This window comes from Drosophila mojavensis, unplaced genomic scaffold (genome assembly GCF_018153725.1).
Source record: "Drosophila mojavensis isolate 15081-1352.22 unplaced genomic scaffold, ASM1815372v1 contig_19, whole genome shotgun sequence".
In the NCBI taxonomy this organism is placed as follows: Eukaryota; Metazoa; Arthropoda; class Insecta; order Diptera; family Drosophilidae; genus Drosophila; species Drosophila mojavensis.
The window spans coordinates 5817353-5844068 of record NW_025318726.1 but is presented as its reverse complement, the minus strand read 5'-3'; the positions used below and the strand labels follow the sequence as shown (position 1 = coordinate 5844068).

At 37.1% G+C, this 26716-nt stretch overlaps 1 protein-coding gene across 1 annotated transcript; it reads right to left on the bottom strand.

Annotated features, from left to right (window-relative positions):
• Nucleotides 1-6127: 6127 nt before the first annotated feature.
• Nucleotides 6128-24210, bottom strand: LOC26527541 (eIF-2-alpha kinase activator GCN1). Its single transcript, XM_015166126.3, has 4 exons — nt 24112-24210; nt 23960-24062; nt 13892-14856; nt 6128-13246 (listed from the first exon to the last, which is right to left on the bottom strand). The coding sequence occupies exons 1-4, from the start codon at nt 24193-24195 to the stop codon at nt 6440-6442; spliced, it is 7959 nt and encodes a 2652-aa protein (XP_015021612.2). The 5' UTR covers nt 24196-24210; the 3' UTR covers nt 6128-6439.
• Between the last annotated feature and the right edge of the window lie 2506 nt (nt 24211-26716).

Below are 26716 nucleotides of genomic sequence, written 5' to 3'. Positions count from 1 at the left end.
CGGTTACTCGTTCTAAGAACTGGCCAAAAATGAGGCATTTATAGTGCCCGAATCGCGGCATTTATATGCGTCAGCCATAACTGTTAGCACTTTTTCGTTGTCTGCAAAAAAGTGTCTTTCACTGACACAGTCAAAAAAACTCAGACAGAAACTGTTTTTGTCGCGTCTGGCTTAGCTCTCTCGCGCTCTGAGGGAGACAGTTGTTTCTGTTTTCGTTTCCTCAAGTCAAACACTGATCGTTTGCTTGAGTTAAATGAAGTAACGGTAAGTTGCGTTGGTATGGGTAATCACGCGCGATTGCTGCGTTCTTTTTGTATGTATGTATGCGTGTATTTACATGAACACGAAGGCAAAAACATTTTCTGCTGAGTTTTTTAGTCAAAGTGTTTTTTGCTGAGAGTCTTTGTGTGAGGGAAAATCGTGTTAGTTTTACGCGACACTCATGTGAGAGCGTCACACGAATGAGTCATTGCATTGCGTCTGAGCGAAACAGATGCTAAAGAAAACAGAGACTGACGCTGAGAGCGAGACGTGTCTGCACAATTTTTTTAGTTATGATGCGAGGAAGAGAATAAACGAAAAAACGATCAACTCTCATTTGCAAGCTCTGATTTGTACATATAAATAAGCTTAATAGATATTCATAATACGGAAAGAAAAATTTTTATAAAATTAATAAAATATAAAAAAGCTAAAATAACAAAAATTTTCAATTTACAAAAAAGTGTTTTCCGCGGGATTTGAACTCGCACCGAAGCCAAATAGCATGTTTGTCAAAATAGCTGAAATAAAGATCGCCGGCGTTTTTGCCTACAGCACCACCGCGTCGTTTCTAACAACTGTAGCTAAAACGAAATCACATTATTGTTATGGTGCCACATAGCAAAGAAATGACAGTGTAGCGGCTGGAAATTCAAAAACAATGCAAAGACAAATCAATCGCAACGAGATTCTTAGAATATGCTAGAGTTCGCATTTATGTGAACATACATACACACATACAAATGAGCGCGTGTATAAGGCTGGAATGCTTAATGCTATGCGTGCAGACCTCCATATATACACATATATACATATGTATGTTTTGCGAATATGTATTTGAGGGCTATTTAAGAAGAAACAAATTTAAACTTATAAAATTATTCCACTAAGAACAAGTAAGAAAGCTCTAGTCGAGAGATAGAATCCAGTGGTGCAAGAGAGGGGGGCAATAGCGCCATTGTTTTGGCGTCAGGGCTTTTCTCTTTCCTTTTCTTTTTCAATCGCGAAAAGTTTTGTCACTAGGCGTCACACTTGCGCAATTAATAAAAATCAGGTGCATTCACTCTAACAGTTATCAGTAGTGCTGGAAATTGCAGCGGACATTCAGCTGCTTACTAACTTTGGTGACTTGCTAAGTCTTAGCAAAAACAGCAACCTAACATCTGGAGTGAAGACGCAGTTACTAAAAGTAGTGCATACTTTCGAGCTCATGCCGTAGTTAAGCTGAGTTTAAGATACTGCGGTCTGTAAACTCAAATTATATTAGTAGCCATTGCCCACTACAGGCTTCACGTCGTTGTAGTCGGAGCAAAAAATGGATGCCAGGATGGAGGACGAGCTGCAAGCTTTCGCGCGTCGTTCCTCGTTGCAGCGATCACCGCAGCAACAACCGAGGGCGCTGCCGCAGCCGTCGACCTTTAATCAGTCCCCAGTGGCTGAGTGCCAGGCACCCAACTCACTAAAAGAAGCGTTAGCCCAAATAGGAGTTACCCTAGAGGGCTTGACTGCCTTATTTGGGGGTCAGCGGCATATTAATGCCCTAATGAGAGAGGAGCTGGCTAGGCTGGTCAATCTCCATAAGACGGCCGAAAAGCTCTGCAACCGACCGGTTAAAAACTGCGAGGCGCAGACCATGCGGCTCCAGACAAACCCGAACAGCTGGACAGTCGTTAAAGGACGCAAGCCCATGCAAAAACGACCCAGAAGTGACGCAATCGCGATTTCAGGCGTGGGTGGCTGCAGCTATGCGGACATGCTTCGTGTAGTCAAGACCGACCCAAATCTAAAGCATCTGAGCGGCGACGTTCAAGGCATTAGGAAGACAGCTAAGGGGGACCTTTTATTGCAACTGAGCAGAAAGCCGGAGCATAGTGCTGAGGCCCTTCACGAAGCCTTGGGTGACCGAGCGGTAGTTAAAACACTTACCGAATCGGCTCAAATTGAGATTCGTGACCTAGATGAGTTAGCGAGCAAAGAGGAGATCTTGGAGTCAATTAGGGCGGAGTTGAAGGATAGCTCACTCCCCATTGAGGTTATCAAGTCGCATCGATCGGCTTTTTGGTGGACAGCAAAGAGCTACAGTTGCTCTTCCAATTGGAAAATCCAAAACACTGCTCGAGCTGTCCAAAATCAGAATTGGATGGTTGTATGCCGTATCCGCGCCTAAACGCTGTTTCAAGTGTCTTGATTACGGTCATATGGCAGCAAACTGCGGCAGCGACTGTGACCCAAAGGGCGCCTGTTTCAGGTGTGGAGAGATGGGTCACAGTGCAAAAGCATGTACTAAGCCACCAAAATGTAGCCTCTGCATCCGGAAAGGTGAAAAGCAGACGGACCACTCAGCAGGCAGCTTCAAGTGCCTATCTTACCGCGAGGCTGCTCGTAAAATGAAATTTTAAGGTTCCTTCAGCTTAACTTAAATCATTGTGTTGCTGCCCAAGATCTTCTAGAGCAGACCATAAGGGAGAAATGTATAGACGTAGCATTTCTCAGTGAGCCTCACCACTGTAGAACCAGCTGCCCTAGGACATGGGCAACAGATGCTACGTGGCCAATACGGCAGCCTATGGCTCTACAGCTGCTACCTGGCCCCCAGCATGCAGCTAAGTGATTTCACAACGGCGCTTGACGAGCTTGCCGAGGATGCTAGGGGTCGGAAGGCTATTATAGCAGGAGATTTTAACTCATGGGCGTTAGAATGGGGTACCCACACAACAAATGCCAGAGGCCGTATCTTACTGGAGTTTTTCGCGACACTAGATGTTGCACTGCTCAACACTGGCCACGAGTTCACTTTCAGTCGGGCTGGATACGGATCTGTAATTGACATTACTTTTGTCACTTCATCCCTCGTGCGGGAAACAACATGGAGCCATTGCGATAGCTATAAGGGCAGCGATCATACGGCACTTCTGTTCACAATAGATGAGCCACCTGCCAGGGCGTCAACATTGTGGAGGGAGTCGTATCGGCTAGATACTTTTGATCCCGCGGTCTTTTCAGAGGCCATTCAGTCTCTGGGTACAATTGGTAATGCTGAGGCCAGAGCATGCCAAATGGTAGCCCAAATACAGAGTGCCTGCAATAGCAGCATGTTACGCCGCAAGCAGTTCACGCGACAACAAGAGCCTACGTATTGGTGGAATGCACAAATGGGTGACATTCGACGCAAATGCATCCAGGCGAGAAGAAACTATCAACGGGCTCGGGGTAGGTCTACGTTTTTGGAAAAAATTAGCTTACCAGGCAGCCAGAAGACAGTTGAGGAAGGCCATTCCGGCAAGCAAAAGAGAATGCTTTCTAGAGTTGTGCGATTCAGCCGAATAAGACCCTTGGCGCAGGGCATATAAGATAATAGTTAAAAGAATATACGCAGGTAAACAGGTGCAGTCGACGGATCGTCTGGAGCTTAAATAGATTGTGTAAACGCTCTTTCCACGAGTACGAGTCTGCTAATCAGGGCTCAACGAGCACTCAAATTGTTATACTCATTCACGAAAGTGAATCAGTATATTGGTTTTGTGCAATGTCCGTCTGTCCGTATGAACTCAATCTATTTCGGCGCTATTGAAGCTAGAGAAATTTGGTACACATACTCGTGTATATCTCCGATTTATAAAGTGTTAAAATTTTCCCGATCTGCCCACTAGGGGCGTGGCAAATCGGAAAATGCATTTTCCGATATATCAGAAATCATGTTAGTTAAGGAACTAGAAAGCTGAAATTTGGTATGTAGGTCCGCGTCGACCACCCAAGATCACGAGCTATGGCGGATATATCTCCGCCCGTTGGGGGCGTGGCAAATCGGATAAAACTGTATCTCCTAAAGTTGTAAACCTATGATGCTGAAATTTTGCATGTCAGCTAATGTTATGATTCTATAAAGTCTAAAGACCTCAAAGACCTGAACGGAATTTAATGAAACTTTCAGCATAGGATCTACATATTATATTGAATATTTTAGAAATTAAAAAAAATGAAAAAATCATTCACAATCAGCTATAGTGGCATCTGACTTGAACTTGAATGTTTTTACTCGATAAAAACATAACGGGATGATTAATCGAATTTTAAAAGCAAACTCGACATCCGCGCTGTATATACGGTCATTTAAAAATCTCTAGCTCTTATATCTTCGGAAATCGACGCGTTCAAACATACGGACAGACGGACAGACAGACAGACGGACAGGGCCAAATCGACTCAGCTCGTCGCCCTGATCAAGAATATATATACTTTGTGGGGTCTGCCACGCCTCCTTCTGCCTGTTACATACAAAATACATTGCAACAAAACCATTATACCCTGATTTCCTATTGAAATTGGGTTCAGGGTATAAAAAGAAAAGTATTAAGTACCATTCATTCAAGCTCGCACCTTCCCAATAAAATATCTGTTTTATAAAAAACGAAATGTGTATGAAAAAAAAAAGTAACATCTAAGAGGTTCGAACCTCCCCTACTCTAACATAATTTGCGTCGCCTTTAGCACCCGCGCTACTGTCTTGCTGACCAGCTAGTTGCTAAAATATAATAGCTTAATAAGAGATCGTCATCAGACAAGACTATAGTAATGGCTAGAAAGTCCTGAAATCAATTTAAATTCTAAGAATGTGAGAAAAGGCGCGCTTCTGTCTGTACGCATAGAATAGACGATGAATGAGTGCACATATATAGGAAAATCGCGCTGATCTGCTGCTAGCTTGAAGCCGGTATCCAACATATGGATATAAATATATAATAAAAATCAAAATTGTATAAATTATGTATGTATGTAATTTGAATGCAATGATGCAATGATCATAGCAATAGCTATCGATGATTTTCCAATTTTAATGGGATCATGCCCTGTTTTTTGTTGCGCACTAGACTTGGAAATTGCACTGTATACTCTGGGTGACAGCTTTGGGCTGTGAATGAGTATTCTGCAATCGGTATAGCCCAACTGCAACATTCTTACTTGTTTGTTATATTTTGTAGAGAAGATACCCAGCAAAATATCATTAAAAAGGAAAAAGATTTTCCAAATCTACTTCCTCGTCACTTTCATTCTGAGCGATTTTATTCTGCTGCACATGAGTTAACGAACTCATCTAAATTATTATTACTATTATTTTCCTTATCTAAACTAATCTTTTTGTAGCTATAAGAAGTAATATTCTCTTCTTGAAAGACTAATGAATAAATATCATCATTGAAGTCACAAACACTGTTCTAAAGAAAATTTGGGTCGCTAAAATGTAAGGTTGGCACTGAGTTGAGTTGAGTCTTAAATTACGTTTACCAATATATTTACCTTCAAAATGCTTGCTACATATTTTACCGAAATTATTCGGTAAATTGCATGCTTCGATCCACTTGTTTGCATAAACTTCATTTGATGGAAACGAAAATAATCTAACCGGAAAGTTAATTGAACTTTTTCTATAACTCGCACCACACATATAAATCTAAAATTTCAAGTCTCAAGCTCATACGGACAGACAGACAGAGCTAAATCGATTTAGCTCGTCGCCCTGATCAAGAATATGTATACTTTGTGGGGTCTGCCACGCCTCCTTCTGCCTGTTACATACATTTCAACAAAATCATTATACCCTGATTTCCCATTGAAAATGGGTTCAGGGTATAAAAAAGTCGTACATTTTTGCTTACAATTCTCAGTTAGTCGAAGAAGTTACAAAGCGTGATATAGGTGAATCACTGCATGGAATCACTATATCGAATACCTCTCCAGGCTCCTTTTGAAATAATACTTTGCGCGTTTGCCAACTGTCGTATGCAGAATTATTGGGAATTTAATTTGTTGATCAACCCAATATTTTTTCTTCCGTACCTTATGCCATTTTCAATAAAACTAAGAAATGTATTGAAAAATCGTTTATTATGGTAAATTTTATATACATTCTCGAAATATATAAGTTTATTTAAACATACAAAAAATAGTATTTGATTCGCTTTTGGTTTGCTGTTCTTTACACAACTGATTCGGTGCAAGTACAAAATTTTGTGAAAAATCTGTAGAGTTTGTAAGAAATTTGAAGTAAAAAAATTATAACTAAATAAATACCATTCTCAAATATAAATTATTTTATTATTTTAATTTATTAAATGACAATTATGATTATACAATTTTTACTTCCGAACAAAATTTTTTTTTTTTAACTTTATAATAATAATCATGTTTGTAATGTATCATCTAAGTCTTCTTCCCTTACTACTGCATGAGCTGCGACTCTTCTTAGAACTTTTGTTACCACATCATTCAAAGAATCTATTGCCCCTGTTTCTAAGACATCACATGTTTTCTTTAACATTGTTTCATCTGATCTTAGTCTTAATATAGATATAAGGGCTAATTCTGAGTTGGACTTAACATAGCCATTTTTCTCTTTAGTACCATTTACTAATGTTGGAACTAAGACTTTCAATACGTCAACATGTATTTGATCAGGAGAAAGATTTTTTGAAAGGTGGATGCAACTCTTTGCAACTAGCTGTTTTACGTCATTACTGCTATGGTTCATTGCTCTACCTAGTGCCACTATTACACTGTTTGGAGGATCTTCTCTTTCAATTAGTTTGTATTCTAAAAGATAAGTGGCAGCTCTAACCGCATTACAAGCAATTGGTACTTTTTCGGATATTATGTTTAACAATATGTTGTCAATTACTCTTTCATAAACGTTCTCTGTTAATATTTTATTAGGACATTCTTTTAAAGCGACAAAGAGAATAATTGTATATCCATGTTTAATAAATGAATCATCAGAATTATCTGTAAGTAGGCAATTATTTAATAAATCAGAAACTTGAACTGATGGCATATATTTTAACATAGCACCTAAGCAACCACAAACTGCATTTCTAGTATTATCTTCTTGATGCCCAATAAGACTGATTAACGTGCAAAAAATTTGTTTCCTAATTTGCTCAGACATTTTTTCTCCTGATGGACTAATAATGCTACGAAGTGCATGCAACATTGTTTCTCTAACAGCAGAATCGTCGGAACTTTTTATACCATTGTGAATTTCGATGAACAATGGATCAGCCCTAGAATGAATAGCCACTAATTCTGATAATGCTTTACCCGCTTTCATTCGAACATTTCTATTTTGATCATGTAACGCTTTCAAGAAAGTGGTTTGAAGTTGTGGTAAAAATTGCTTTAGTATAACTCCAACTTTGTGGAGTAAAATTGCTAGTGTCTCCAATACAGCGGCTTTTACACCAGAGTTGAATCGATCTCCTAAAATTCGAATTAATGGACCAGTTATATGAACAACGGAGGGTTGTAAGGACTTCGCGCTGGTTAAAAATATAACTTCACCAAGCCCTTGTGCTGCATTTTCTTTCTCTTCTGGTAACCCATTCAAAATAGCTTCACGAAAAACTGGCAATAAAGGTGTTATTCCCTTTGGAAGGCAAAAACCTGGCAATTCTGCTTCCTTTAGGTCACTAGCAGCAAACCTTACTGCTTGGCGAAGATCTGATACGTAACCAATTTGATCAGTAGGACTTAGTCCTTTTATTACAGCATTTAAAGCTTCCCAAGCGTTTTGTATTATAACTTTATCTGCGTCTGCCATTAAACGAAGCAAGCAACGAAGTAGTTGAGGAATATATTGAGAATAATCCCCGGGTGAATGAATGCAAAAAGCAGAAAGTAAGCTAGCTGATGATTTACGAGTACACACGTTTTCCGACTTTGCCGACATCATGAGTGTATCCATAATAGTTCGCACTCCAACTTCATCCGTCACTGACAAAATTACCGTTTGGCAGTACTCCAGCTCCTGTATTTCATTAGCTGACCCATAGGATTCAGACAATGTTTCTAACAAAGCGGATAAAATTTTTGGTAGATATTTTGTTAAAGCATCACCAGCCACAGAAACTAATATGGATAAGGCTTTTGTGTTTACTGGTTGGGCCGTTAGCTGCGGAACCAGAAAAGGCAAGACTACTCGGGATTTTATAGACATTACTTGACGCAACCCATCTAATGTATTTTCAGCAATCAAAGGATCTGGATCGGAAAGCCTTTCTAACATATATGGAAGTATGTCATCAAGTGCTCTTGATCCTACAGTACTATGTAACGAATCAAAAGTCTTTGCAGCTGCTACTCGAACTTCAGGTAAAGGATCTGTTAAAGCTTTACGTACGGTGGGAACTAAACTGTTAACAAAAGTAAGAACCATTTCTTTTGACGTTGATGCCATTATTTCCGACAAGCCGATGCAAACACCTTGTCTTTGATCTGGATGCTCTGAATTAAGTCCACTTTCTAGTATAGGAATTATTTCAGGTAAAACTCGTTCACCAAGTTTTCGTACTAGATCTCCTAAAGTTCTCGCGGCGACTTGCCGCTTATCATAGCTTGTACTTGCTAAGCAACCTAACAACAATCCAAATAATGTTGGCAATATTTCCCTTAATGTCCTGGGAGTGTTTGTAACAACTATTTTCCAAACATGAAGTGCTGATTGACGGACCATTAACGATACGTCACTGCGACCCATATAAAGACCAGACAAAACTCTGTTACGTCGTTCATCACCTAAGAAACGAATTATTGCAGTATGGGACTGTTCTGTACCAAAATTATCATCCTCACTTGCTGTTTCAGTAGTCATTTTTCCAGATACGCCTGATATGCGATACAATAAGTCTCCGAGTAGTTGAACCGAGCTATATCTTATTCGCCAGTTCTCGTCAAATAAACCCTTTTCTAACTCGGGTAACAAAAGCGCAACAGCAGTTTCTGCATATAAATTTACTATGCGCTGTCCAGCTCTTAGAGCTGTGTCGCGTACATATTCACTTTCATCTGCCAACGCCTTAAGAATAGGATTAATTATTTGGCCAATATATGGTGTAAATTCTTCTGGAAAAGCACCTGGCATATATATAAACATCATTATATATCCATCTTTAACATGAGGAGCAATATCAGTTCGTTCTGCAGTAGAAATTATTTCTGGCATAAGTTTATGCATTTTTTCTACACCTAGTCCTCCAACAACTTCAGAAAGGCCTTGAGCTGCGCCACTACGGTCGACACTGCTAGACTCTGATGTTAGAGTTTGCATCAACCATGGAAGTAGGTCCTCAAAGGAGGTTTCACCCATGCCCTTAACCATTGCTCCAAGAGCACGAGCAGATACTGCTCTAACTTCCGGAACAGGATCGAGTAATGAAGATTTCAAGCCAGGAATTATGCTTGGAAGGTATGGTGTCAAATCTTTTTGATCCGTGAGTGAATACATATTTCCGATAATTTGGGCAGCCATTTTTCTTGTTTCTGTAGATCGATCCATAAACGCTCTTTGAACTACTGGCATAATTAGAGCTAAAGAAGGGGCATCAATAAAATGAATAAATTTAGTTTTCAATAAACTTTGGAGACACGCGGATGTATTATTAGAAGGATCCTCTAATGCTCTTAATAAAACAGGAACAATAGCCTGAATTTCTGGATTTTTAATAACGGATCCTATTACCTTAAGAGCATCTGCTCCAGCCTCTTGCACTTTTGTATGGGAATCACCAAGAACTTCTATTAATTTTGGAACAATACTAGGCAAACAAGACGACAACTGTTTAGGAGCACAGAAAGCCATAGCACCTAATAACTCAACAGAAGCTGTTTTTGTTCTCCAGGAATCTTCATCTAAAGCTTGCAATAACGATGGTAGTACCAATTTAACTCCATGAGCAGAAAGCTTCCCCATAACAACTTTGGCAGTATCATCTGCAGCTTGTCGAACATATTGGGAAGAATCTCCAAAACACTGTAATAAATGAGGTAATACATGGACTATATACGGTTCAAATAAGCGACCAAGAGTAGTACATAAAATTTCAAACGCGAATAGAGCACCTTCACGACATCTGTAATTTTTTTTGTCTTGTATATACGAGGTTAATTTTGACATTATGTCCAACTGCTTAAGAGACAAAATTCCAAGTCCTTTCACAATACCAGCTATCCCATACGCAGCACCTCTTCTTTCTCCGTATTTATCAGATTTAGCCAATGAATGCAATAGTTTTTTGACCATGGCCGGAGCTTCGTCTTTAACAGACGGCATTAGATGTGGTAGACAATTGGACACTGCTTCTTGAACTTGTTGGGAAGGAGTAGACAATGCAGTTATTAGTCGTTTGACTATTGGATCAATCCTTTCATCTTCTTTTTCCAAATGCCTAGCCAAAGAACCCATAAGTATTACAACAGCCTGACGTATATTATCGTAACTTTGCGACTTCGGTGCTTTATCAAGAAACTCTTCAAAAACTGGTAGTAAGCTTACAATTGTATCCTTTCCATGTAAGTCTACTACTCTCAAAGCAGCAGCTAACATTTCTTTATGGACAATGTCCTCTCGGTCCCCGAGGCCATTGGATACCATAAATTGCATTAAGTAATTTATATCTTCAATAGATAAAAATTGTGCAATTTGAGATATTGCTATTGCGACACCTCTTCTAGGTTTCCATTGATCTGATGCAGGTTCAATTTCCCGGTCGAACTTATCAAGTTTTGGAGGGATTAAAGTAAGTTTTTCATTGTAAATATCTAACATTTTCAATAATCCATATTTTATTAATTTGTCATTATTTGTGATTATTGGTATTAATGACTCGGCCGATGCTTTTTGTATACAGAGTTCTGGATGTGTGATATCACAAATAATATCGTCAAACTCAGGATAGGAAAAGTTTGTAGAGACCCAAATTTCGGCAGCAAGCTGTCGTACATCCGGCGAAATATCAAATTTTGCTATCCACAATCTGGACATTATTTGTTTTTTCAAATCAACATTATTTTTCGCATAGGCAATTATTGGGTTAATCATTATTTTAATTGCGCGTAGGGCTACATCTCTTATAGTATCGTTTTTATTTTGCAAACTATCCAAAAGTAATTGAATTGTATCATTATCTGGTGTAGAATTAAAATTTTCTCCAGATGAAATACCAGCTACTTCTAAGAGAGCACTTACAGCTTGAGTTTGAATATGCGTAGAATGATTTTGCATCAAATACAGTAACATGCGAAACATACCTAGTCTGGGCAAATAGTTCGGATGGTCACTTTTAACGTGGATTTCGACCAATTTTATACATATTAATATCAGATCTTCATTGGTGTTATTATTGAAGTAAGTGATAGCACGTTTAAGAAACTCAAAAGCATATGAAAAAGACTGTGAGTCCAAAATGTTTGAGTTTGTAATTACATGATTTTTTAGATCGGATATTATATCTACAATACACTCATTTATATTTTGGGCATTCCATTCATCCTTTAAAGTGCATGATGGTTTCTGAAGTCTGATAGTTGCAATGGAAATAGATCGACCCAATTCAGAATTATTTTTAAAACACATTTTATGTAAAAAGTAGTAAAGATCTGTTAGCGGTTCAGCACATAAAGGGCTTTGAGAGGCACATAAAATATCATCCAATAAGGTATAAAAATATAATGAAATGTATTTTTCATTTCCAGCACAAGAAGCTTTTAACAAACTTATTACAGACATCAATTTCTTATACATGCCTTGAACTCGTAGCTTAATACGCAATTCCTTCTCTGTTTGGTTTTTGATTAATTCCTGTTGTTTCTGGGTTAATTTTATAGTCTTCGATTTACCTTCTTTTTGGCGTTTTTCGTCAATTTCACGACGAAGTTGAATTTCTTCTAACTGTTCTTTATAGCTGTAAACTTTATTTTCTCGTTTAACACCAATAGTCTTATATTGAGAATCAGCATGTGGTATTACACTTTTATCATACAATTCTCCTTCTGGTGTCATAAAGATAAAAAATTCTTCATTACTTACGGAGAAATTGCTGTCAGCTTTCAGAAATATTTTTACGTGATTTATTATAGGGGGCACTATTATTTGTGGATTAATTCGAACTATTGATGATATAATATTTTCGTAAACTGGAGATATTTTAAAATTATCTATATACTTTTCAATAATTTGCTTGTCATTATTTTTTATAAAGATTTCCGGGTTCAAATCGAAGCTGTTCTGAATTGTTTTTTCCCAAAAGAATGCGCTTTGGGATAATATGGTTGGATAATTAGCAATTTCTAAAAGAGACAATGTTAACTCAAGAGAATCTTCGTATGACACATTTTGTAACTCAAATAGTACTTCTAACGCATCTACGTATGCTTGAGCACCAGCATTGTCGTTACTACTGTCTAATTCATTTGGATATTTTATAGAATTTATAAGTTTACTATACTCTTTAAGAGCAAGTTTAACAAAATCTACGCCATCAGAACTTTTTGTGATTTCTTCAATTTGACCTTTAGTATAAGTTCTCACTTTAGGTATACAACAACATAAATTATTAAGTAATGCTTTATGCAATGATTCTCTTGGACCTTTCACCTGGTTAAAATATGATTTAAATAAGACCTTTGCTATAAATGAAATGTGGCACAAAGTTTCTGTAGATGCTGAAGCTAATAGTTTATCATTAAAGAAATGTAGTTTATTCATATCAAATAGTGAATTCCAAAAGAATGAATATAATTCAGATAGTTTTTCTAATATGAGCAAAAGACAGGCAATACATGCAGCTTCTGATATGTTACCTAACTGAGAGGACTGTAGCAATGCTTTTGAATATAAGGAATACAATATGGGAACTATATTGTCCGTATTTTTAACGTCAGCATTTTGTATTGATGAAAGCAACCATTCAAGATAACTTTGTCGAATAGTTTGAGTTGTGTTTTTATGTTCAATTCCATTTTTAAAAATTCTTATAATTACTGTGGGTACCTCATCCTTAAACCTACCGCACCACAACGCAAACATTTCTAGTGTACAGCATATCACTTTTTCCTGGGATTCAGTATCAAGCGCCTTGCTAAATAGATCAACTGCACAATTTAATGTTTCGGGTAAATCATTAGAGTGTACGGCGTTAAAGCTTAAATAACCAGCTCCCTGAAATTAGAAAAGTGGGTTTTGTTAAAATAATAAATATGTTTTAGTCGAGTGTTTACAACTGCAACGTACTCATTTATTGCCTAATCATTATTTAATCTCGCGACTGAACTATCTCATTAGAGAGCAAGATATTCTTTGGTTTTGTTTATAATTTAAACAATACTAAAAACTTTTAGTTAAAATTTAGTTTAAATAAGTTTTACCGTTGTACATTTGGATAGCTGATATAATTAGACTTTTCGAATAGTTTTGGTTTGGTACCTTATCGAAGATGGAAGATTGAGAACTGCTCGACTACGAGATCCCCAGAGTCCTTCGAGTAACTGTTGATTCAATAATTCTTCGCGTCTTTCCGCTTACACAAGAAATAACAACGGACATTCAAGATCGTGATAACATGTTGCACGTATTTGTCAAAGCATAAGTATCTATAGTATAAGTATAAATAAAAAAGAGCTAATATGCCAATAAACCTTCGCTTCTTTTCTTTGTACCCAAGAAACGAGACGAGCTAACTGCGAGAAATTTCTCTAGCCTATATATTAGAGGCTCTGAGATTAACGAGTTAATTTATATCTAATCAGCTACATTTTTACAAATCCCTTTCAGTTTGGGTTTAAATATTGGGGATTATATAATTACCTGCAATAATTTTATCCTATGCTCCACAACATTTATTTTTCCATCAGATCCATTTAAAATAGAGAAAATAAGTTCCAATAACTTTTTTATGATTTTACTATCTGAGCATTTTTGTGATAGACTTTTTAGAGATTGTAAGGATTCACTTCGAGCAACTTCTCCTTTACTATATAAATTCTTAATTAAGACTGTGGCAATTTGATACGCGTAAGGGCTACAATCAATGTTAAGAAGATTACAAATTAACCCAACGCTCTCTAATGTATTTTCGGGACTTCGTAGCATGGACTTTTGTAAATCGTTATATATGTACTGCGAAAATTCGGAGCTATTCAGTGTTGATAATAATGGCTGACATGTAATTATTAATGTCTTTTCTGGTTTTGACTTGCATAATATCATACTTTTCACGAAGTATTGTATAGTCTGCATTTTATAAATTTTTAGTATATTCAACTGATTGTGGTCAGTTTCAAACCGTATCATTGTCATTATCATTATTGTAATGCTTGAAGTTGCTTCCATTTGATATAATGAAGTCATCGTATCTTTAAAAATATTATTATTCTCCCATAAATCATATAATATTTTTGTGGCTGCTTCTGTGACACGGGTATTTTGGGCAAGAAAAGTTGTTTGGTACAATATCGATTGGTACTCAAATAACCTTAACTTTTCTGTTTTATAAATATTTGATTCTCTATTTGCATTTTTTAAGAGCAAGGAAATCCATCCCAAGGCTACTACTGCAGTTCGGCAGGATTTATGAGCCGGTGTTAGTGGTAATTCCTTTACCAAAAGCGTTTTGAAAACAGCTAGCATATGTTCTATAGTTAAATCATGATGATAAGTTGTTAGGTCACAAAGCAATTTTCGAACTAGCAGCTGGGATGGTGCATCTTTATATTTTGATATCGTTGTTCCAATAACTTTACATATACCTCGAATGATAGCTGAGTTCACACCTAAAAGTAGAAATAAATAAATAAATGATATGCATGAATTTTATAATATAGCCTTTCAACTGTTTTCTGATTTATTAATTCTACTGATATTTTAATAATTATTGGGACATGCACATATACAGGCATACGCACGCACGCATAAACATGCATTGGCTGCACTGTAGGCTTACTATGGGAACTTGATTGTTTAATCGCTTTTTCTGTAAATGGAATTTTTTCATAAAATTTTCAGATCATTGAAATGTGCCAAAACATAAGTTTCTAGTATTTGATATACACAACTTTTTGGGGAAGGGATTGTGTTTAAGGGCTTACAATTTATTATTTAAGAATTTAGAGGTGAAAAGTGAATTATGAACAAGTAAGAAAGGTCTGGTCGAGTGTGCTCGACTACGAGATCCCCTAAACCCTTCGAGCAATAGCTATTTTAATAATTTTTCGCGTCTTTCTGCTTACACAAGAAACACGCACACACACACACACACACACACACACACACACACACACACACACACATACACACACACACACACGCATACACACATACACATAAACATAAACACGCATGGGCTGCAGTGTGCGCTTAATATGAGAACTGAAATGTTTAATAACTTTTCTTGTGGATGTACATACACTCATGGTCAAATTAATAGGTGTGAAATTTTTTTTTTTTTAATGGGAATAACGTCTATATTTTTTCATGAAACTAAAAAATTCAACTTATATTAAAAAATAGACACATCATAGAATAACAACAACAAAAAACAAGTTTAAAAAATAATAATTTTTAGTATAATTTTGGCATACTTCACAAAAAACTCAAATTTTTGCTGGCCAGATTAATAGGTGTGCCCAGCAAATTAAAAAAAAAATTAAAAATTCTTAAATATTGTAGAATATTTAGAATATATTTAGATAAGTATGGTTAATACCCTGTATATCCGCCTTTATTCGCAATGACTTTGCTGATTCTTTGGGGCATAGAGGATATTAACTTTCTACACCTTTCCACAGGATCGGTGCTCCATTCCTCCTGAGTATTTGCCAATAATTGGGTGTAATTGAAGCAGGTAGTCTTGGAAATTTGCCTTTTCAGGTGTCCCCAAAGGTTCTCAATTGGATTGAGATCTGGAGACTGACTTGGCCACTCATAAACTTCAATTATATTTTCATGAAACCAATCCTTAACTACTGGGGAGTCCTATTTAGGATGGTTATCCTGTTGGAATTTCTATTTTAGAGGTATGTTGTCGTGGGCATGTGGTAGCATAACACTACTCAAAAGTTCCTTTTACAGGAATCTGTCCATTATGAAAATGGTCGATGGTCCAATTCAAAACCATGCTATGAAAAGCAGTCCCAAACCATTATGCCGCCTCCTCCGTGCTTAACCGTCTTTTTTTTGTATATCTAGGATCCAATTCTTTGCCTATAGGTCTTCGAATATTTATATTTGAGTCATTCTCAAATAAATTTTATTTTGGTTTCATCACTCCAGAGAATTTTTCTCCATTTACGCTCCCCCTCTAAACCACACCTGGCCTTGTGAGTTTGAGCAAAATTAAGCCTCATCCGGAATATTTCGTGCCGATACAACATTGCCCATTTCGATGGCAATCGCTCTCGAAGACTTAAAAGGGTCCCTTTTAGCCAAGGTGACTATCCGGGAATCCTCTCTTACGGTAGTTTTCCTCCGGGCACCCGGCTTCCTTTTATCTTTTTTTGGTGCTAGAGCATTTGTAACGAAGTTCTCTAATCGTCCCATTAGTAAGGCAATGCATGTATAAGTTTTACCCTCTTCACGAAGCTTGAGAACGAGATTTCTCTCTTCAGCACTGCAGTGAACTCCACGACCCATCTAATTTTATTTAAATGTTGCAAATGAAAACGTTGATGCTTCAATCAAATTATATTCAATAAAAATACTACTTTTGCTTACTCAAAAACTCTTTAATATTTTTATAATTTTTTGTTTAGTTAAACACACCTATTAATGTGTCCAGGTCGATTTTGAGGTAGAGAATGTATAACAGCCAAAACTTTTTAGCGAGTAAATTTTTTTGGGGGGATTTACCTATTTCCTTTTTAAATAGTGTGGCCATACCTAACAAAAAAAATTTCGTGCTGATAGATGTTGTCAAACCGTAATTATTCTAAAATATGCTAGAATCTTTGGGTCACACCTATTAATTTGACCATGAGTGTACATCCTTCATGAAAAATCAGATTATGATTATAACCTAAATATGCATGCATTTGCCAAAGCACAAGTCTCTAATATATGAAATACGTCTTATACAAAGGCGAGGGTGAGGGGGTAGATATAGGGGTGGGGATAAATTTTAACAAAACCCGAAATTGTATAATGTGCATATCAATATACATTCAAAATTTGGATACTGTAGCTCTAAAGATGTAGGAGATATAATTTTATAACTGATTTTCGATAAGGTTTCTATCGATGAGTTATCGATTTTTTATACCGTGAACCCATTTTCAATGGGAAATCAGGGTATAATGGTTTTGTTGAAATGTAGAAGGCGTGGCAGACCCCACAAAGTATATATATTCTTAATCAGGGCGACGAGCTGAGTCGATTTGGCCCTGTCCGTCTGTCTGTCTGTCCGTATGTTTGAACGCGTCGATTTCCGAAGATATAAGAGCTAGAGACTTGATTTTTTTTTTTTTTTTTTTTTTTAAATGACCGTATATACAGCGCGGATGTCGAATTTGCTTAAAAAATTCGATAAATCATCCCGTTATGATTTTATACAGCTAATTGTGAATGTTTTTAATTTTTTTAAATTTCTCAAATATGCAATATAATATGTAGTTTATATGCTGAAAGTTTCCTTAAAATTCATTCAGTCAAAAATTAATTAACAATCATCAAATATTTGGCCAGTTAACAAACGCACATGCAGCAGCTACAACAGCATCGTATACGTGTGCACAAATACATTCAAACTTCTTCAGGAACATTCTTTGAATCACATCAGCTGTTAGTTCGGTTTAGTTTTGGTAGATGGCGCTGAAGCAGTGAATCTATTTGAATTTTTCCAGCGCAGCTTTCAGAAGTGAGGTGGCGTAGTGTGTTAGCGGCATAACGCCCAATGAGAAGTCACGGCTCGAATCCCGATCGGTGCAACTTATGTTAATTTTTATACCCTGAACCCATTGAAAATGGGAAATCAGGGTATAATGGTTTTGTGAAAAGTATGTAACAGGCAGAAGGAATCATCGCAGACCCCATAAAGTATATATATTATTGATCAGGACGACGAACTGAGTCGATATAGCCCTGTCCGTCTTTCCGTCTGTCTGTCCATACGCGTGTATACCATAGGCAGTACGAGTTTGCTTTATTTTCTCGATAACTCATCCGATAACTTTTTTTATCGAGAATAATCGAAAAATCGACTTGGTTTTTTCAGCCTAGTTTGAAAACTTTTAGACCTGGAGACTTCAAATTTGCGTTGTATATAAAGTTAATGGATACAAAGATTTTGTAGTTTACAGATTTTGGATACCAAGCCCCCTTCGCCACCAATTTGTAAAAAACGCATTTCAAGTACTAGAAACTTGTGCTTTGGAATGTACACACATTTTAACCATATGATTACGCTTTGAAAGTTTCATTAAGATTGTATGTCTACAAAAGAAATTATTCAACAAATAAATAGTCATAATATTGCCCAAATTGCAGCGCAGCCCAAGCGCAGCCGCTGCTTACTGCGCAGTTAGCAGAGCGCGTGCTTATAAGTGCATGTGTATGTATGTGTACATAGAAGAAGTGCAGAATGATTAGAATATCAGCTTGGAGGGTTCAGGGTATCTCCTAGTCGAGCAGTCTCGACTGGAGCCTTCTTACTTGTTATTAGTTGGGTTCAGGGTAGTATCTAGTCGAGCACTCTCGACTAGAGTTTTCTTACTTGTTAATGATAAACTCGATATCCGCGATATATATACACACACACACACGCATACACAAACATTTACACACACACGTACACAGACACATACACATCCACGCATAAACACGCATGGGCTGCAGTGTGCACTTATTATGAGAAATTAATTGTTTAATAACTTTTTTTGTGGACATATGATCTTCATGAAACTTTCAGATTATGATTATAACATCAATATGCATGTATTTGCTAAAGCACATACCTCTAGTATTTGACATATCTTCATATTGAAGATAGTATGTCCACAAAAAAAGTTATTAAGTTCTCATAGTGAGCGCACACTGCAGCCCATGCGTGTTTATGTGTGGGTGTGTGTGTATGTATGCCTGTGTGTGTGTGTGTGCGTGTTTCTTGTGTAAGCTGAAAGACGCTAAAAATTATTGAAATAGCTATTGCTCCAAGGATTCAGGGGATCTCGTAGTCGAGCAGTCTCGACTGTAGCTTTCGTACTTGTTATACTCATTCACGAAAGTGAATCAGTATATTGGTTTTGTGCAATGTCCGTCTTGCTGTCCGTCCGTCCGTCTGTCCGTCTGTCCGTATGAACGCAATCTATTTCGACGCTATTGAAGCTAGAGACTTGAAATTTGGAACACATACTCGTGTATATCTCCGATTTATAAAGTGTTAAAATTTTCCCGATCCGCCCACTAGGGGCGTGGCAAATCGGAAAATGCATTTCCAGAAATCATACCAGAAATCATGTTTGTTAAAGAGCTAGAAAGCTGAAATTTGGTATTTAGGTCCGCGTCGACTACCCAAGATCACAAGCTATGGCGGATATATCTCCGCCCATTGGGGGCGTGGCAAATCGGATAAAACTGTATCTTCTAAAGTTGTAAACTTAGAATGCTGAAATTTTGCATGTCAGCTAATGTTATGATTCTATAAAGTCTAAAGACAAAATTAGAAGTCTACACCCATTAGCGGCGTGGCAAATCGGACCTGAAGATATAGTGATTTTTCGAATTCTGCTATATTTTAGGCACTATTGATGCTAGAGATCTGAAATTTAGTGTATACACGCGGGTTGATCACCCAAGTCCAACGAGCTATGGTAGATATATGTCCGCCTATAGGGGGCGTGGCAAACCGCAAAAGTTTATATCTCCTACAGTTTAAGAGCTAGAAGCTCCAAATTCGGATAGTTAAGTTACTGGTGGCCTCCTCTATCGATGCCCCAAAAATAATTTTTAAGCCTCTTTAGGGGCGTGGCATATCGAAAAATACCCTGTAATTTTCACATTTTTTGAGTGTAAGAATTCAAATTTTACATTTAGGTAACCGGTTGCTCGTTCTAAGAACTGGCTAAAATTGAGGAGTCTACGGCCACTAGGGGCGTGGAAATCGGCATTTACAGTGCCCGAATTGCGACATTTATATGCGTCAGTCATCTATTTATGTATATGTACACATAAGTAGGCTTAATAGGCATTGATAGCACGGAAGGAAACATTTTTATAAAATTAATAAAATATAAAAAAGCTAAAATAACAAAAATTTGCAATTTACAAAAAAATGTTTTCAGCGGGATTTGAACTCGCACCCAACCCAAACAGCATGTTTGTCAAAATAGCTAAAATAAAGATCGCCGGCGCTTCAGCCTACAGCACCACCGCGTCGTTTCGATCAATAGTAGTTAAAACAAAATCACATTATTGTTATGACGCCACATAGCAAAGAAAAGCCAGTGTAGCGGCTGGAAATTCAAAAACAATGCAAAGCCAAATCAATCGCAACGCAATTTATGTGTACATACATACACACATACAAATGAGCGCGTGTATAAGGCTGGAATGCTTGATGCTATGCGCGCAGGCAAACATATATAATTATATATACATATGTATGTATTTGCGTATTTAAGGGCTATTTAAGAAGAAACAAATTTAAACTTATAAAATTATTCGACTAAGAAAATGAAAAGTATTAAGTGCCATTCAGTCAAGCTCGCACCTTCCCAATAAAATATCTATTTTATAAAAAACGAAATATGTATGAAAAAAAAAATAACATAGTAAAGGTTCGAACCTCCCCTACTCTAACATTACTTGCGTCGCCCTTAGCACCCGCGCCACTGCTTTGATCGAGCAATCAGTTGCTAAAATAGAATAGCTTAATAAGAGAGCGTCATCAGACAAAACTACAGTAACGACTAGAAAGTCCAGAAATCAATCGAAATTCTAAGAATGTGAGAAAAGGCGCGCTTCTGTCTGTACGCATAGAATAGACGATGAGTGTGTGCACAAGCATAGGAAAATCGCGCTGATCTGCTGTTAGCTTGAAGCCAAGCAACGTTCTTACTTGTTTTCTAATGCAGTTAATGCCTTACTCCACACTCTGGATGGACCATTGTTGCAATATAACATTATTTTGGACTCGTCACAAAATAAAACATTTTCCCAGTATTCTGCCGGCTGTCCAATCATTTTTACAGCGAAATTGAAGCGCTTCTCCATATCAATTGATGAAAGCAGCGGTTTCTTACGAGCAACTCTTGAAGAGTACCCATGTCGTAATATGGCCTGGCGTACTGTTTCATTTGCGGATTTCGGTGACCCTTCCGCGTAACTAGGCGGCCTGTACGGTTAGAAATTTTATTTTACGTCCACCAGTACCCTTTTGCTACAGTCTGCCTTCATTTTCAGCTCGATTTATGACATTATAAATAGTTTTTCGAGAAACAGGAAACTCTTCAGCTAATTGGACAACAGATTTTATATACTTTAGGGGGTTACATAAATTTTAACAAAACCATTATACCATTATGCCCTTACTTCCCATTTTCAGGGTATAATAATTAAAATACAAAAACTATTAAAATAGGCGTAAATAAGAACAAGTAAGAAAGCTCTAGTCGAGACTGCTCGACTACGAAGTTCCCTGAACCCTTCGACGGATTGATATTTCAAAATAATTCTTCTGCTTACACAAGAAACACACACCCCCACGCACAGAAAAACATAGGAATGCAAGCATAAACACGCATTGGCAGCAATGTGGACTTACTATAGAAATTAATTGTTTTCTTGTTGATGAACTATGCTCATGAAACTTTAAGGTCGTTGAAATAACATTAAAGTGCGTGTATATGACAAAGCACAAGTCTTTAGTATTTGCAGTACGCCTTTTACAAAGATGAGGTTGAGGGTGTAGATATTGTGGTGGGGGATAAATTACAAACGCTAAATGTCAATTTGACAATAGGAAACAAATAAGAAAGCTGTAGTCGAGACTGCCCGACTACGAGATCCCCTGAACCCTCCGCACATGCACACACACAGGCATACGCACGTGTTGGCTGCAGTGGCAGCTTACTATGGAAACTTAATTGTTTAATAAAAATTTTTGTTTATACCCTGAACCCATTTTCAACGGTAAACCAGGGTATAATAGTTTTGTTTTAATGTATGTAACAGGCAGAAGGAGGCGTGTCAGACCCGACAAAGTATATATATTCTTGATCAGAGTGACGAGCTGAGTTAATTTAGCCCTGTCCGTCTGTCTGTCTGTCCGTCCGTCCGTCTGCAAGTATGTTTGAACGCGTCGATTTCAGATACATGAGCTAGAGACCTCAATTTTCTTTTAAAATGTCCGTGTATACCACGCGGATATCGAGTTTATCACTAAAAATCGATAGCTCATCCCGTCATTTTGTTATCGATTAAAAACATTATCGAAAGCCAGTAATAAATTTATATCTCCTACATCTTTAAAGCTAGAGTTACCAAATTTGTAATGTAGTTTTTTTTTATACGTTCAAACATACTGACAGACGGGCAGGGTTAAATCAACTCAGCCCGTCGCCCTGATCAAGAATATATATACTTTATGGGATCTGCCACGCCTCCTTCTGCCTGTTACATACATTTCAACAAAACCATTATACCCTGATTGAAAATGGGTTCAGGGTATAATTAAATGGGGCTTTATTTCATTTCATTATTTTTCTATTCTAAGCAAGAAGGCTCCAGTCGAGACTGCTCGACTAGGAGATACGCTGAACCCTCTAAGCTGATATTCTAATCATTCTGCACTTCTTCTATGCACACATACATACACATGCTTCCAATCCCAGGTGTAACAACGCGCTCTGCTAACTGTGTGAGTGTGAGCAATATTATGAGAATTTCTTTGTTTAAAAATTTCTTTTGTAGATATACAATCTTAATGAGCGTAATCATATGGTGAAAATGTGTGTACATTCTAAAGTACAAGTCTCTAGTACTTGAAATGCGTTGGGGCGAAGGGGGCGTGGTATCCAAAATTTGTAAATTACAAAATCTTTGTATCCATTAAATTTATATACAACGAAAATTTTAAGACTCCAGGTCTAAAAGTGTTCAAATTAGGCTGAAAAAAAATTTTTTTTTCGATCATTCTCGATAAAAAAGTTATCGGATGAGTTATCAAAAAAATAAAGCAAACTCGTACTGCCTATGGTATACACGAGTATGCATGCTAAATTTCAGCTCTCTAGCTCTTATAACTTCTGAGATCGACGAGATCATACGGACGGACGGACAAGGCTATATCGACTCAGCTCGTCGTGCTGATCAAGAATATATATATATACTCCATCTGCCCGTTACATACTTTTTCACAAAACCATTATACCCTGATTTCCCATTTTCAATGGGTTCAGGGTATAAAAATAATATTTAAAACTAAGTTAAACTAAGTTTCCAACTCCCGACGCAATGCAGGCCCAACCCAGACACTGCCACCGTCATAGATCATAGTTCGTTTTGGGTTGAAGCTCGCTATTTGTTGGGCGCCAAACATTGCTTCCAATCCGATCCATATACCTTGTATATGCAGATGAGTCGAAATTGAATATATTTTCGTCGAATTGGATGCAATATTGACCAAATAAGTCAAACCAAATACTAATTTAAGAATTTTTGGGCAATAAAGTAATTGAAAGTGAAGTGCACGAAATAAGCTGTGACATGGAAAGCCAGGATTTTTAGTTTTAAATATTATTTTTTAGAACAAAAAAATAATGAAGTGGCTCAATACATAATGAATGATTGATAAATAAAACTCCATTTAAGTTTATTTTGGCTGGGAGCCACTGTACATACATATGTAATTATGTAGTAAGCCCGTTGCACATGTGGGATACTTACCGGGATCATCAAGAATGTCGCAAACGTTTTGAAATAGTGACAAACGTTCTTCAACAGCAGCATTCAAAACTCTATTAGGCAAATCACGAAGGGCACTTGATAACTAAAAAGAACAGTTAAAATTTTGCTGACTAAATCTGACTAATTGTTACCTTAGGAAGATCCATTTTTCTCAATATCAAACGTGTGGGTTTAATTTGCGATGGTAAATAACTTGAAATAATATCGACACCCATAATGTAATTTTTATATTTATCGATAGCAATAAAAAACTATCGATACTTACCAAAATGTTTCATTTCACTTTTTATATCACTAATCAAAGACACCACTAACCATAGACCGGACGAGTAGTGTAAAGCTTTGTGCACACTTTTTTTTCGAGCGTTAGCACGCCAGACAACTTCGTATTCGCTCGGCTCACTTTTAGGTTCGGGTTTCGAAAATATACATACATACATATACATTTCGCTTCATGCGCTTGACAGAGATGGTCAAAAGTTGAACAATAGATTCCTCTATGCCCAGTGCCGGAAATTGCCATTATTTTATATATATATATATATTTTTTTTTTTTTTTGTCCATTACTCATGGATTACTTGTCGTCTATGTGCATGAAAAGATCGATTACAAGCTTCATTACTTTCTTAACAAATTGCCGCGTTTTTTTCCGGGTGTAATGCAGAAAGTAATGAAGTGACGAAGTTTCAGCTGTCCAATATCCAAGCGTATACTTTTTTTTTTTTTATGTTGTAATGCAGAAATTCAGCAGCCTGAAGAAAACGCATCATACAATTTCAATCGCTTATGGGCTAGTAATGTGCGTTCATTAAAACATAATATACCCGCAACCAATTTTCCCACTAAACAATATGGCTTACATCTGTGCAATGTAATTGCAGAAATAATTGATTACTAATTGAAATATAGAAACTATTCAGTAATGTATTGATAATAATTATAATTTAATTTGTCTTATTACCTAATAATTTTTTAGTTCTTAAAATCTAAATTCACTCAGTCTAAATTTACATAACTACATATTAATTTATTGTTTTGTTTTTTGTGGTAATATTTTTGCTTCGCCAGCCGACCTTTCTAAACCCGCAAGCTGTTCCTAATAGTTAGCTCTTTTTGGTCAACCCTTCGGTTTTAATAGCATATGTTAATTAAACATTATTCATTTTTTGTTATTAAAGATAAAAGTAAGATGATTTATACATACCAGATAGAGCATATTTATATTTATAACTCACTGCGAAATACTTTCCTTCAAAATTACGTCCGCACGGCTCAACGAAATCAGAAAAGTGATGCGTCGCAGCAGGTAAAACGAAAACAGAAATCATCACACATAAGCAATTATGCACTTGTATTTACAGTCATTAACACTATACGCACAAAAGGAATATGCACAGACAGAGAAACCAAACTAAGACGAAAATCGTGTGTTGATTAGAGGGTAAAAAAAATACAAAAACGAAGTTGACAACAGAACGATTCTTTCGTATGAGAAGTCGTTTATATTTTGTACATTAAAAATGCGCTGAAAAACAATTTCATAGGTAACGCATTACTTTACGTCTCGTATGTAATGCAATATTTCGACCGACCTCATTCAGCTCGTCGCCACTGGATGGGTGCTTATTAAGTCATAAAGGCTCATTTGGCAGTCACTCTACAATTCAAACCAATACATCCCAATTCATACACACATCCCATCTCATACATACATACACATATGTATGCAAATGTATGTGCTCACTTCACGGGACCGATCAACAGTATTTTGGGCATTGCAATTTGCTCAGACAGCAAGAGTTACGTACACAGGCCACAAATGCTTACATATGTTTCCAGAGACTGCAAGTGTGGGTGTGCCTGCCCGTCGTGAAATCATATTCTTTATGAGCATCAACGCTTTCATACCCTTCCCACGAATAACCATCGAAGCCATCACCATCGAAGCATGAGCGTGACAAACGCCTAATGATTTCGGTATACCCTTCGCCTAGTGTCATATGCGTATTTTTACATACGATTGACCGATTGCTCTCTCTCAACTTATTCTCCCACATACATATATACATATGTACGCTGGCCTATGCGTGCATAGTTCTCTTCACTATTCACTCTCTCTTAACTGGGCGCTACGTATGTATATACATATGTACGCATGCATGCACCCGCGCACATACATATACACACTCCGCCGTTCACCACCTCTTAACTCATTGTCTCACATGCACCTACATATATACGCACGCTTGCCTATGCGCGCATACATATATGCACTTCACTAATTATTTCCGCTAATTCTCACATGCACATATCTATATACATATGCACACTTGTCTATGCGCGCACAATTTCACAATTTTGCTTTCTTATCATCGGGAAATGCTTTCACTTTTCTTCTCACTATTACCGCGACCCTTTTCTTTCGTTTTGTTCACTCATAACCACTTTTATACTCTATAATCAGTTTCTTCAAAACTAACTAAATCTTGCACGCAGCTTTCAATCCCTTTTTGCTGCTGTGCAGATTTCACCACGCGACCAGCAATGCAATTCAGCCGCACGGTTGTATTGCTGATCGCGCGCCCGCCCACTAATTTGAATTACTGCTTATGTTCTAAAACTAACTGCTATAACACTTACGGCTACTTATTAACCACTTAGTGCTAAATATAAATCGACGACTCCAATTGCGTCACTTCAAAATATACCAAAACATAGTTCCACCGTTTCCACTT

Bases quoted from the DNA above. Each gene is read 5' to 3' on its own strand.
- LOC26527541 (XM_015166126.3), bottom strand. From the start codon at position 24,195: ATGGGTGTCGATATTATTTCAAGTTATTTACCATCGCAAATTAAACCC. The intron at 24,063-24,111 runs GTAACAATTAGT...TGTTCTTTTTAG, and splicing joins GAAAAATGGATCTTCCTAAG to TTATCAAGTGCCCTTCGTGA. The intron at 13,247-13,891 runs GTAATTATATAA...TTCTAATTTCAG, and splicing joins ATAGGATAAAATTATTGCAG to GGAGCTGGTTATTTAAGCTT.